The 15,434-nt window shown below is 30.0% G+C and overlaps 1 protein-coding gene, 1 long non-coding RNA gene and 1 other non-coding gene across 3 annotated transcripts in view; 1 reads left to right on the top strand and 2 right to left on the bottom strand.

Annotated features, from left to right (window-relative positions):
- Positions 1–8,911, bottom strand: part of mspo (M-spondin) — a 228,287-nt gene extending 219,376 nt beyond the window's left edge. Inside the window, exon 1 of the mRNA XM_088202600.1 lies at positions 8,413–8,911. Within this exon, the coding sequence (XP_088058726.1) occupies positions 8,413–8,626 (214 nt within the window). The 5' untranslated portion in view covers positions 8,627–8,911. The remainder of the gene's footprint in view (positions 1–8,412) is intronic.
- Positions 1–15,434, top strand: part of LOC148227284 (uncharacterized) — an 89,672-nt gene that overhangs the window by 21,372 nt on the left and 52,866 nt on the right. Inside the window, exon 2 of the long non-coding RNA XR_015812050.1 lies at positions 6,924–7,376. This is a non-coding gene — a long non-coding RNA (uncharacterized LOC148227284). The remainder of the gene's footprint in view (positions 1–6,923; positions 7,377–15,434) is intronic.
- On the bottom strand, positions 2,339–2,420 carry TRNAS-AGA (transfer RNA serine (anticodon AGA)). Its single transcript has one exon. It is a non-coding gene; the product is annotated as a tRNA-Ser (tRNA).

Below are 15,434 nucleotides of genomic sequence, written 5' to 3'. Positions count from 1 at the left end.
TAACGATATATTAGCAGTATGACGCTAAAATTTCCTTTCCAGCAAAATTACGACAAAGGAAAGCGTGTTTTTAAGACATCCGACGGCTTCGCAAACAGCCAAAACACCAGTGTAAACCATTTACCCGAGCAGCTATCTAAATATACAAATTCCATTGTTATATATTCAGCGCAAACATTCTGACGCAATGAAATTGATAATAATGGGATTTCAGTACCACTCAAAGTAGTTATTCTTTAATTTAGTTACCTTTGGAACTTAAATAACCTAGCAGTTTAGGGTTTTAAAACCGAAGGGGTGTGACAGCTAAATAGACGCCGGAAAAAAGTTTATTTTATAATTAAAATTTGCCATAGTATAAAAAAATTGTAGTTATCGTCTGAGTGCTGGTAAAGTATGTTTTTTGGACGATTTGCTGATGTCTCTCTGCCTGTTTTTGTGCGAGTTTCCCTGAATCTGCTTCGATTTTTCTTTAAAGTCTGTCTGTTTCTACCCGTGTCGCTGCAGTCTGTACTGATGTGACTTGTGTTTTATTGACCGTTCAAGACGCAGATGAGAATATTATTGAATTAATTAGATCGTTTCTTAAACACACATTTAAAATATGTTCATGTATTAAAAGAGAACACGGTCCAAGTGACTATTTTACCGATCGTTACACATGAAGTATGAAGAGCAATAGTATTATATGCTGAGTCAGCAGCAGCACGTCAACATCGAGGCAGTAAGCTCCTCAATGTAGACAAATTGAAAAGACGGTTGAAAAGGATTAAGCCCTTCGAACTGGTCTATTTATCATTTAATGAAACTCATTTACTATTAGTGATTGTGTAGTGTAGAACAGCAAACTATTGCACGCCGATGGGTGAACATAGTGTTTAAAAACATAAATTAATTATTGGTCATAAACACGACCAGTTTTAATATAAAAAAAATAAATTAAAAAATATGCACTGTCGAACCTACCTTATACAAATGATTCGACAGTGATATTAGGTGGTTAACGTCTTGGGACGATGTGTGCTATTATGTGGTGTGTGGAAATGTATCTTTTTGTTATTCAAGCGGCAGTTATGTGACCTCTACATTGTGAGATTTAAAAAAAACCCACAGCAGTCTATCCATTTTAATTTTCAGATCTAACCCAGTCATTCTGTCCCAGTTAATAGTTCTCTTCATTATAGATCAAGAGTTAATTAGAACTTTGACCGCATTATTTATTGTACAGATTTGAACGACTGTAAATATTAACTGTACTTTATATACAAATATTTTTAGGATATAAATATTATCTAAGATAATAAATTTTGTGCTGAGCTTTCTATGAATTATTTATTGAATCCTTTTTAAATTACAAAGATATCTCAAAAAAGTTCATCATTGTAATTTACAGATTATTTTATAGATTTTAATATCATTATTATAATTAAAATAGATCGATCTCGTATAACGTAAATCATCAAAGTATTAAAGCGAATTTATTGATTTAAACATATACATATGTATGTGTACATAAGTTTTGCGTCTGAATATTTTGTGGTCGTTATTCTTATAAATGAGTTAGAATTCATTGAACAATTCTTTAAATTATGTATCAAGATTTTCTAGGAATTCTTAATCGAGAAATTCCAAGAAATCTTGTTTAATAAATTATGAAGTCATTTAATTATAATAACATATAAAGCTCGACTATTTAAAAAAGTGATAATATTATATTCTTGATAAAATAAATAGAAAATGTATATTTTAGTAAATGCTATAATATAATAAATTATGTTAATACATTATGCTATACCATCTAGCCATATACATTTGTTTGCGGCAGTATGCACATTTCAATATTGAATTTCCAAAATTACTGTATTTAATATGAACTATACCGAATATATTATGTAAAAAGTCCATTGACTCGCTATTCAAAACCGTTGACACGGACGCTCCTGTATCTATTTCCAACTCATAACATCTCCCATGAGCTGACAGGAATATAGTGACCCATTTGACACGTTCTATAGCATGTATGTCGTGTATTTTTAAGAACGTGTGCTACGTTATAGTATATGGGTGAGATACGTTTATATTTAAACACAGTCAAAGATGATTCAAGATTCAGTCAGGGTAAAGACTATTTCAAAATTAAATTAAGTTAAATCTAGAATTATACCGTTAGTTATAATATATTCAGTGTTCTAAATATGTATTGCAAATTGGTGTTAGTGACATCAATGATCAATAATATGTGACTATCGATAACCAGAATTGGCGCTAAGACTCATTCTGTACAAATAAATGATGTCATAATGTGATATTTTATATTAAAAATATTATTAAAAAATTTCGCAGTCGGTAGGATTCGAACCTACGCTCCCAGAGGGAATCTGATTTCTAGTCAGACGCCTTAACCGCTCGGCCACGACTGCTTCTTATCTTAAGTTAATATTTTCTCAAGTGATACCTATCATTGCTTATTTATCGATAATATTGATATTTATACAGGCGTTTGTTTATAAACATCGTCAATTATGCCAACTGTTGAGTTGCGTAATCTGTTTTACATATGTTTCATTTATGTAATATATAAATATCACGACTATAAATCAGAATAATTAAAGACGTTGCACGATCAACGATGAATATTACAAATTAAAATTTCGGATAAGAAATTTATTTAGTATTTAAATACTGACCTTATTCTAATGACATATATACATATAAGTGAATCCTGTGTAGATTATATACATTAAAAACAAAGTATTTTTATGATAAATAATGAATAAAACAACAGAGATTACGACTATCTAACAAGATGAAAACATTACATTTCGGAAATGTTTACCGCAATGAAAAAAATATATAACTAACCAAATTTATGATCCGTATACTCTCATGTACATATGAAAAGCTAAGTTTGCCTTTCAGATATGAGAACATCTTGTGTGAGTATACGTAATCTTTCATAAAGAAAATCGCTTCGGATAATAGTCTTTGCGTTACGAGATCCTTTGAAGACGACATACACGTAATTGATTCTTGGCTTTTCTTTCCCAAATATCAAGGTATTATTTAGGCGTCGCTAAATTTTATTACCGATCGAATTTGTTATGTCAAACGCACACAATCCGGGTTTTCATCTATGTCAAGTCGACGATTTGGAACGTCAGTTTGTTTTTCGAAATTCACGAATGAGAGGCGTTTGAAGCTTTAACTAGAACTCTTTTGATGTATATTTAAACCGTGACTCTTTTCTATATGTGGAGACATAGAGAGAGAGAGAGAAATAAATAATTAAATTACTGTTTCAATTAGTCTAAATGTCATCCCCTCAATTAAGTCGCTCAGTTAAATATTTGTTGTAAAATTTACTGAGCATTACTTTCGTTGGCGATTTTTTATGGCAAAAAAGTATATTGGTGAACCAACTGGCAAGGTTAATTAATTATGTGCGATCGTTACAGCTTAGTAGACAAAAGGGTTTAAGCTCTCAAACAATACTAATTATCTTGCATTGCTATTTTTTCTTTGATATAAATATACCTAATAATTATATATTATATTATATGCATATAATAATGAATTGAGATACATTTAGTTATAGACTTAGTGTTACACATTAAATTAATATAACGTATAAAGTAACTATATTTCATCACAGTTAACGTATAATAAATGTATACGGCTTAGAAAGTGGATACCGAACTAGATCTTGAAATCAAATTGGCAGTAATAAAATATCTTCACATTTTTGTATATATATTTACTACTGACTATATATAAATAAGGACCAACTATTATATGGTACTTTATCTAATAACAATACTCGATATTACCTTTAAATAATATCTGTAAAATATTTGCTTATATTGTTTGATTATATAAAATGTAATATTACGTATTAATAAATAAATCATTACATAAAATGGGGCACTCCTTAAAATGGTGTGTAACTCTTTACAAGTGCATATTCTGACCGAAATATTTTAACAGGTAATTTTAACCGTGATTTTGAGAACTATGCAAAGAAATTTGTCGTTTTTAATTGCTCACCTGAGTTTAAAAAAAATATTGCCGGTCTAATTGTTCAGTCTCGCTTAAGTGACCGTTATGTTCAGTTGCATTATTTCGGCCTTTATTTGACGTCATATTTAAAAGCGTATATATTTTTTCAATTTTATTGGTTTGTTTATACATTTATCAGAGATTCTATATTTAATAAATATGCTATGACTATTTAGATACTAGTTAAAGTTAATTGAAAGATTAATTGTTCACAAGAAAATTTATTATTGCAGTGCAAAGTATTTTTTTAATCGCCTTCACCTCAATTGTTACATTGATACTGTTGTCAAACTAATTGATTTTAAAATGAGTAATTGATCTTAATTTCGGACGTCTGACATTCTTTCGTCAATCTTAAATAGACTAATTGCGAATTTGCAAACGTCTTGACATTGAGACTTGAACAAGAGGACGACATCGCTTTTAATTAAGCACGCAACTGTTGTTCTGACCGGAATTCATTAAGCATAGAAAACAAATTAATCATTCCGACTCCCCCACGGACAGCCTTTGATTGATACGACCCCTCCAATGTCGCCGGCGAAAGAAACCAAACGGACAATGACAAATGTCTTCTTCGAGCTAATGAAAATGAGCGATCTGAGACCAGACGAGGGTCGATTCCTCTCGCGGGATCGTCTCCGGTCTAGTTAATAGCTGCTTGCCGTATTTGACCACTGTGCTTAAGGGTCAGCCACGCTCTAATAACTGTGATGACTGCCAGTAATAACATATTATATTATTATAATTTATATATGTGTTTTTTGAACTGGAAAACATAGCGAGCGCGAGTCGTTAAAGTAAGGCTGTAAGACTTTTTATTGCCTTAACAGCGTGCTCGTAGTAGACTTCCTAATCTGGAATGGTTATTTGTAACACTTTTGCGAAATTTATCGCTTCATATCATATGTGTAATGAAAGAAAATAAACATCAAAGAATAGCCGCTAATTACTACGCGCCACTTAGATTAAACCTATTACATCTGGTGAATGATTTAGAATATCGTCCATTATGTAATACAAGAACGAAAACCACTAACCTTAAGAGCTCTAATATAATATATATATATATTGATATAACAAAATAATAAATGAAAAGTGTGAAAACATTTTTACGTAATGTTATTATTATTGCATTCAATGAATTGATACATATATAATATATTTTGGGATGCTTATCCTGTTTCTCTAAGTAACTGTATGTATTATATGTTTAATAATATACTAGCCGAAGTTGGCAGGAAGTTGAAATAAAGCCCAGTAGGTACTTGTTAAATAGGGACCTGTAGGTAATATATTTACTTAGTTTGCTTCCTGGAAAAGTTTTTTTTTCATATAGCATTTTTTGTGCTGTAAGTATGATAAGAGTTTGCTCCTACTAATGTTATAGATTATATACGGAAAACTACCAAAACATTAGCTATTAAAATACTCATTTATTTTATATTAAATGATAGGTAGGCGCTGTTCATATTATATAAGGTAACTAGATTTTAAAAATATCAATGGAGGATACTAAAAATCAAAAGGCTATTTCGAAAATTTTCTGCGTATATATAATATATTATATGAGGGGTCCAATTTTTGAAAAATATATAAATAAATCATTTTTACCTTATTAGCGTTTATGCTAAAAAACTTAATTTATACGAATAATTTCAAATGGTTTTTAGCCACTGCAAATTTTTTAATACTACAAATGGTTCAAATCTGCTATATTCACAGCTCCATTTAAATCAAGTAGTGAAAAAAGGGACAGGGATTTTAAATTAAAATATAATGTTTAACTCCTAACAAGAGTCAATGATTTTATTTAAATTATAATATAATATATAAATCATGCAATATGATGTTGTATTTTTTATTAAATTTATATTGAAAAAGATTTTTATGCATTAAATATAATAGTCTGAATATTATTAAAATTTCATATTTGAAATAAATTAATAATGTAATAATTGTGTACTATTTTATTTTTTATTTTAATTATTAACTAAATTTTAATTTACATCTATAAATATTGACTTAAATCATTGTAGATTAAATCAATAAAAAGATTTTCCATGTACAAATATTTTGTGATTATATAAATACATATCGAATATTTCCAATTTTTTTAATTTTTGAGAAATGGAAAACATTGAGAAACGAGATACATTATACTTTATAATAAAATATCGCGACTATTTTACTATTAACGTTTGGTAAAATTTATATGTACCAAAATGCATTATATAATAATCAATTTACTGGAATTATATTGGCTTTGGGTTAATTAAACATTGGATAATTTAATACACTAAATACACTAAATACAAATATTCCCTTTATTCTGTTTTGTAAAGATTTTTAAGTAGTTTTGTAATAAATAGGTCGTTGACTACATTTACATATTTTAAATAAACTACTACTTAAAACGACTTTCCAATTTATGCACATATAAATAATATTTATGTTATGGTTTTAAGGTTATTAATATAGTTAAATGTATATTGTTTCATTTTTTGTCATTTGTAAATTTACACGTTTATTTCCAACTTTACAGCTTACCGCCCGATGTTTTTTTTGCCGAATTTTGCTTGGTGGCCGGGCTATCTCGCGAAATAATAGCAAACAATTATATTTTTTAGTAAATTCCCTATAACTTTAAACCAAATAAAATATTTTATAAAAAATTATATATATAAAAGGTGTTGATCGCGCTGATCAATACCTAGTTACCTAGTTACCTAATATTTCGAAAAACAATGGAATAAACAAATGAGGTTGTTTTTTTCTTTATTTCAATGCGCATTGTTTAATTCGTTCCGTGTTTGTCAAAATTTTAATCGTAACAGCAAAATTAAATTCGAGGATTTTTTTTTCAGTAAGGCTAAAGGATGGATGCAGAATTCAGTGGAATCTATCGATTCTGAGGATATTTCGCCAGTTTCTTTCACGTCTTGCCGTGCTGTCGATCCACCATAAAGGCTTTCGGATAAGCTGACAAATCATCAGCCAATAAAAATAAAAAGTGAAGTGAAATATGTGAGAATAAAATGTCGTGTTTGCTCTGCACGTGGAGTTAGGAAAGATACAGCATACATGTGCAGAAGTTGTGAAATTTTTAAATAGATAAAAATATTAAAATAGATAAAAAAGTGTAAATAATAAAAATAAATATAAATAAGAATATAGTGTGGTTGTGATTAAGATAAAATCAAATAAGAATATAGTGTAATAATAAAAATAATTATAAATAAGAATATAGTGTAAGTGCTATTGTGAAAATAAATGTGTCAGTGACAGTTGTACGCAGAAAATGGACGCCGAAAAATTTGGTGAGTGCAAATTATATTATATTATAGATAGATATTTTCATAAATCGTTTATACAAAAATGTATAATTTTTTTTTAACATATATACATATTATTAAATTACAAATAAATAGTTTGTAACCATTTCAACTATTTTCAATTCACACAAAATATTAGGAATGAAAAAACCATATTTATTCGTTCATGATTTTATTCCTCAAAGATTTTTTTAATGACAGCAATATCCGAATTGTAGCTTTCCCCGCTAGTTTCATAATCTGTGAGTCATTGCAATTTTCCAAATGGCAAGGAAATATCAAAATAACAAGCACCCGTAAAAATGTTCCCACGGCCACTAAACAATGTTCTTTTAATACTCGTACACGAGTCCACGGGCGTTAAGCTGTTAATAATTAACTATTATAAAGATTTGTTTCAACTATTTATACCATTTTTATTTTGATTTATTTTTAATATTGTATAAGGTGATTTATTAAATTATCTTTACACATCTTGTTTTTACTCGATGGCTTAATTTTCTATTTTAGTGATAAACTATAATTTTAATTTTCTTGTAAATATATACAATATTAAATATCATTTATTTCTAGAAAAGATATCGATCTGAATTGTTTAGCTCGTTGTTGACATGCTTTTCCAAATCAAAATCAGTTCATCCACGTAAATTTTCTTGTTTGACAGTTAGGCATAAAAAATGTTAGTGATTTTTAGATTTGCTTTCAGTGCTTTAAGCACTTTTTTATGGTTAGTTACTATAATTGAAGATATGGGATTGTAGCATATGTATTTGAAATAAGCTAAGTGGCATAATTAAATATATAAGGCTATAGAATAGTAATTAATTGTAGTTATGAACATACAAGTAAAAATATTGTTTAATAAAACAAAAACCTATTTATAAATTGTCTATGTGTATATAGTATACTTGTTAACAGCTTATTTTAAATACACCTGTATAGTTAATTCTAAAATAATTCATTGTTAGTTCGGTTATTGAGTTATTAACTAATTAGACTTAGTGTTGACGCAAAATCTTACCGTAAACTTTGGACCATTGTGCCGGAGGCCTCCAGTCTGGATAGTGCTTCGGGAATTTATCTCTGGTCCAGAAGGTGTGCATAACCATCTTATAAATGGTCATCTTCTCCGGTTGGCACGATTCATTAGAGCCAGGCGGCAGAGGGGGTGTGACTTTGGAAAGCGCACCCGCCGCTAGGGCGGCCACCACTATGGTGAAAATCAGGTGATTCATTTCGGCGGCGCGAAAACAGTAAAATATGTACAATCAAAACGACTCGGCTCTCCTGTCATCCGGCAACATGTTGGCTTGCAGCCAGACAAGGTTCCGGGTAGTCTAAAATAGATCACTTCACAAAAATATAAATTAAAAATGGAAAGTTCGGGTTCAAGGGCGGTGGAACGGATGTCAGATTCAGAGCGTTATCTGCGGATGTTGTGTGCGCGGATCGCGTAAAAATGATACCGGTCCGATAGAGAGATTCGGGTACGTTCCGTCGCGTCAGTGGCTGGCGGCGGACTGAAGACAAACCAGGCAAAACACGGACTGGGTGTGCAAGAGAGAGAACGAAAGAGGGGCCGGAGCAGGACGGAGAGCGCCCGGGGCGAACCGCAGACTCGGGGCAGACTGCCGGCCGCTGGGGGCACCTTTGTTTTGCGGACGATATTTAATTCAATCGGCGGATGCTGCCCGCCTGAATGGAATATTTTATATGTGCCGTTTCTTTTCTGCTTTCGGAGCTGCCGATTCACCTGTCGGACCTACCCGCCGGGTTGCGTAAGTCGGATGTGGGATGCGCGCAGGTGAGCACGCGCTCTTCATTGTGTCGCTACATGTTGAATGGGTATGAATAAAAAAGGGTATGCAGAATCTGATCGACGAGATAGTCGATAGCTATTCATTGAAGACCTACATGTAGTATGTATAATAAAGTAGAACGTACAAGTATTGATAAAACCGTAATAAACGAAAAATATCCCATTTCTGTGATTGTAATAATGTTAAAATACTCTCGATTATTCGGGTGTGGATTATCTGTGCTTGAAATAATATTTTTTGTTACATTTTTATTTTTTTGGAAATTAAATTTAAATTGAATATTATCTAAAGCAGGTTTGACCAAAAAGTCGATCGGTTTATATATATTCACAATCGGTTTTGAGGCTGCAAAAGTGTGACAATGCAGTCCTAGCTAGTCTGTTTGTCTTTGCTGCTGTGAATTCGTGTGGTCTTGCTGGCGTCTCCCTTTTGTGTTTCTCACCGCGTCTTTTCTCCGTGTTACCAAGTGTCACATATTTTATAATGCTGGTTCGAAACTGTTCTTGTGAATCGCAGATTAGGATGTTTGCGAGTCAATTGCATCATTTCTTGGACACGCACGAAATGTGTTCTTGTGCATTATTTTCAATTAATTACGAAATTGTTTGGTAACAATATTTTTTTTCATTGATGAATCACATATTGTGTGCGGCTTACTTTAGAGCCGTATGATTTTTGTTTTCGGTTGTTTGAAATTGTCTATAACAAATTGTGCATTTGGTTAAAACCCTCACAACCGTATAGTTTCCATGGGGAATAGGAGTTAGTCTATTAATTAGCGTAATTATTTAAGGGAAATGTTGCTGTTTGTTATGTGACGTTTTCATCGTGATACTTAAGAAATGTAATTTGGAGCGCCATTTTAACGGTGACCGGATTATTGCACAAACGAAAATTACGCACACGAAAATTCCACGCAGAAAAAAAATCTGAATTTATATGATTCATTTGATTGTCGAATATATTTTACTTTATATTTTTCTCTATTTTTAAGTAGAAAATTATAGTGTATCATACTTATATAATTGTAAAATATTTAAAAAATATTCTATTATTATATTAAAAGCATTATATATTTTAAATATAAATATATTGACGTATTCTTAAAAATATTCATATCTATGATCGGAATTTTTGCTTTGTGCAATTTTCGTTTCTATTATACAATAATCATTGAACCCTTTTCAACATGTTACATATTAAATTTCAATTTGAGTTTCTTAATAATTATAAAATTAGAGAAAAGAAGTTTCAAGAGCTTAAATCTGGATTAACTTACACTAAGCTATTGAGGCATTCTAAGGCTGCAGCAATTGTTTCTTTACTAGTGAGTTATGTACAAATTTGTAAAAAAAAATCTTAATTGAATTCGCTGATTCACTACTTGAAAACATTGAAAACAAAAATAATCATTCAACATTTACATAATTCTCGAAATACAAAAACGAGTAAAACAGTAAATGAGCACCTCGTGCTATATTAATCAATATATTTCTTTACCATTGGATAAATCGACGGATATCATTGGAAAACTAGAATTATTGTTGTATTGTCTAGCGTCTAACGCAATATGTGCTTTGGCATTTTGTGCTTGTATTAAAATTTGTTTTGCGAGATATTCTTATAATATTTTTTGGTATAAAAATGACCGTGTTCTTATATTGTTGGTATTTTAATGTTAATGTGCATTTTTTTAAGATTAGTATAAAAAGGTGTATTGTATTTTATTTATATAGCTTTCTTTTGAATGACTTAATTAATTTTAAATAGTAAACTCGATAGAAAAATAACGTCATTTTCCACTATCAATCATAAGGCTATGAAGTATCCATCTAATTATAAAATATATTATATTGTACAAAAAAAAAATCAAGTACAAACGTATAACATTTTAAGCATGTTATATGTATGTAGTATTATATATTTGTGTAATGATCAACATAATACAGTCTAAACAGATATTACATTCAATAAGTAATATAGAAGTATAAAAATTATACATACTATTGCTTTTTAAATAAATAACACAACTGATTTAATTTCTTATAACACAAAGTCCGCTTTACCTAATACATGAATAAAAAATAAAGTCAGTAAATGTCGTATTTTTTGACGAATTCCATTTTAAATAAATTATCTGAAAAGTTTTCTAGAAGGTTGACGGAACCTTGAAAGAAAATTAAAAATTGAGCATTTGAGTAAAATTGTACGTACATTTTCGGTATTATGTTGTTGTGGAAAGTGCTCTAGGCAATTTCTGGATTTTGATATAAAATACATTATCTATTATCTGTGAGAGTAAAATATATAATACAATTTTGGCAATGAGAATTAATATAAATATGTATTGTATTTATATATGTTTTTAACAGAAGCTCGAATATGCACGTGTGCAATTTTATGTGAAATTGCACGGGTTAAATTGCCGATAAAGCCAGAGAAAGCAAGGGAAACGGGACGAGGCAAAAAAAAAACTGAACACAAGTTGCAGTCTGATACGCGGGCTCCTATCAAAGGAGTGAGTATCTGTCAGCGGATGCTGGGTCAGAAAATAAAATAAAAATACGTAAAAAATCCCTTTTCACCTCCCGCATTGCTACGGCGGCTCGCTGTTAATTAAACAGGTAGCAAAAAGAGTAAAAAAAATACCGGTATGTGTATACAGACAGGTCGTGATTCTGAATTAAACGTGGAGTTTTGTCGATTTTGTGATTCGCTAATTGGCAACTGTATCGCGGTAAGATCTGTGTCAAAAGTGTCGAGAGGGAATTCAGAGCAATGAGAGATAAAGGATTGATATTCTGATAATTATATAAAGCTGATTTTATTAATATATTTAAAATTAGAAAAATATATATATATATATATATATATATATATATATATATATATATATATATATATATATATATATATATATATATATATATATATATATATATATTGCAGTCGGCTTACTCCAGAATGATATAACACATCGTCCTGGAGTAAGTCAGTAAATATATCGATTTTATGTATCTAATTATTTATAAAATTACTTGCTTTTAATAATTGAATTAGTATATAATAACATTTATTTATTATTGTTTATAATATATTTTCCCGTTGTAAAAGTGAAACCTTCCATCCATAAAAGGTTCGCAGACAGTTCATCGATTGATCCTCGATTTTTTCCTGAGTGGAAACAGCAGCAGTAACAACAAAACAACAACAAAGCCGAGAATTTTTTCAGCTCACGTTTACGGGATTTGAAGGCCTTGTCACAAACAACGGGCGGCTTAAAATCAGTCCTCGAACAATCGTGACCGTCGCTAAATTCGCAATTATCGCAAATCTGTCGACGGCAGGATCGTTTTCCGACGGCTGAATTGTGTACCATTATGTAAAACCTTCTCTTGCGAATTCAAAATGTTCACCGAGTTACAAAAACCGTGTTTCCAACGTCTCAAATGAGGTTTAATTAAGACGACGCAAACGGTGAAAATAGAAGGGCAATTGAAAAGTTTCAATTATTCAATAGCCCCATCAACTTTGCGATAAGACAAAAACAAAGTTAATGACTAAAGTCAACCGCAATAAAAACAAACTATAATGATGTCCTGAAGAATAAAAAGTCCATTATGGTATCTGACATCGTTTCCGAACTTTTCTTGATTCGCTTAGGCTAAATAAATAAATTTTTCAGAACGTAATTTTGTAGCTTCTATTGATAGTAATGTTATAAGCATAAAATAATATTATTACATATTTTTATAAATCAAAAATGAGCTGGTAGCACCACAAGAGTGATAATTAACAATATTTATTTTATATATTCAAAATCTATCTAAAGATTTAAATCATTGTATTGCAAAGTATTACACATATATTTTAGGTTATAACTTACAGGCAGCTAAGAATGAATCAATATTTAATAATATCACTTTAAAAGTTGTTTTAATTATAAATATATATTTTTTACTTAACAATTAGAATTGTGAGTTTGTTTATACAATGGAATGATGAGACATCCCACAGCGAAAGAAACGAAACAAGAGAGATGTCCGTGACAGGCATCTGTATCCGGGATGTTCTCGTTATATCCATGACAAAATGGATATAAATTTAACCGAGTGCTTTAGCGACCTCGGAAAGAAGGATAAAAAAGTTTTAATATCGTATAAAATGTGATAAAATACTGTAACTATTGTATTATTTTATTTTGTTTTTTAAAGCTCACTTACTTTTTTAATTCTTTCATTTGTACCTTGAGTAAATAATATTTCTTTCGGTGTTTCATTTCTTTTATTATCGGTGGCGAGGAGATGAGGGGGTGAGCAAGATTTTGTTCTCTTGATCTAGTTAAAGATACATAATACTCTCACGTAACACAGATTTTATTCCATTGTGCATAATTGCCGATTTAAAAACGTAATTATCTCTTATGCTATTATTACCCCTCTTACTGTATTATCTAAAAATCAATCTGTCTAATTTATTTGCATTAAAGTTTCTTCTCAAGAATTTTTTTGGTTGAAAATTAAATTTGTACTTTTGAAATGTTTTAAAACCGTCCCATTTTTTATGTTGCAGTTCAAAAATGAGTGGGTCCATGCCAGATATTTAATATATACAAGCTTTGAATGGTGAAAAATCATTCAAATATTTCTTAACTATACTAATCGACTTTCCACAGAATTACCCTAAAAAATTTGCCCTTTGGAAAACTTATACTATGCAATACACCTTTTTATACTAATTATAAAAAAATCATATTTAATATAAAAAAACCATCAATTAATGAACACTCGTTTTCATACCAGAAAATATTATTAAAATATTTTTATAATATTATATCAATGACTACGATAAAAACAAATTTATATTTAATTACAAGCACAAAATGCCAAAGACATATTGTTTTAGAGGCTATAAACTACATACCAATAATTCCAGTTCTCCAATGATATGTACTCAAATTATCAGTAAATGTTTTTTTATGTTTGTTTCTAGTTTTTTAAAAAAATTTCGCCTAAATTTTGAAAGTTTTTAAAACTTTTCCTTTAAATAAAAACCGCCACAAGCGTTTTGTTTTAAATTTTTATTGAATTTAACTAATAACTAACGGTAAACATAAAAATGGTTGTAAACGTATATTATGTATAATTAGTATGTCCGTAAAATTACTTATATTATCGAAATATAAGTATTTAAAAAAAACATATGGAGAAAGTCGAGAATAGTCTTCATTTATAAACTTTGGATATTAGGAATATTCTCGATTGTATTTATGTATTTTTGTAGAATGTAAAATCTAAACAATTAATGCAATACACTGCAAAGCTTCATTCATTTTGTGCTAAAGTATGCTATTAAATTAAAAAAACATATATATATTTTGAACATGAATTGATGTAGCGAATGTTTGCCTAAAAAATTAAAAAAAAAACCTTGAACCGTTTTACAACGTTTACCAGAATCACTGTTAAGCGGACTTTCGAGAAAAATGTGATAGTGCTATTAATACCTTACCGTAAAAATAGAAATTATTAGTTTATTTTACGTTTCTAAAAGGTACCGAGTAACCTTCTCCCTTCGCTACGTGCCAAGGATATCAAGAGGTTTAAGCTATGCCATACAGTTCGACCAGAGCAAAAAAAAATTAAATTTTCTTTGTAGCCGGCACAGAGATAGGCCCCCTGATTAAAAGATTTTTAGCAGGCTCACACCACTGCGGGCTTGTCGTCCTTAGCCAGTCGCTTCCATTGAGTATCCCACCGCAACCGCAAATGGCCCGCGCTGAGCCTTCGACTTTGCGCCCATGGCTGCATTCATTCTCCTTAAAGGGTCAGCTAATCCGAAGTTTACGACCAACAATATGTATAAAGCCCCCAGATAATCTGCACCTTAAAACGTGTCTTCAATAGATATTTATTTAACCTTGAATTTCATATGCTTTAGTATTTTAAAATTACAATATATTTAATACTCCATTATATAATACATATGTATATAAGATAATTTATTTTTTGACATTTTGTAACATATCACAAACAACTTTGAATCGCAACTCTAATAATTTTATTTTAATAAAGAAATAAGGGTTTTCTTTATATGACAATACAAAAATCATAGTAGAGATTGATCAGTTAGAGCAGTATAAAATTAATTTTAATTATTAGAATAATAGTCGCTACATGTGTACAGCTTCAATTAAAATATTAATTTATTTATTTAATAATGT

Source organism: Plectrocnemia conspersa, unplaced genomic scaffold, assembly GCF_051122295.1.
Source record: "Plectrocnemia conspersa isolate PC_06_02 unplaced genomic scaffold, ASM5112229v1 ptg000013l, whole genome shotgun sequence".
Classification (NCBI taxonomy): Eukaryota; Metazoa; Arthropoda; class Insecta; order Trichoptera; family Polycentropodidae; genus Plectrocnemia; species Plectrocnemia conspersa.
Note: the sequence above shows the minus strand (reverse complement) of the source record. Positions and strands in the feature narration are given on the sequence as shown.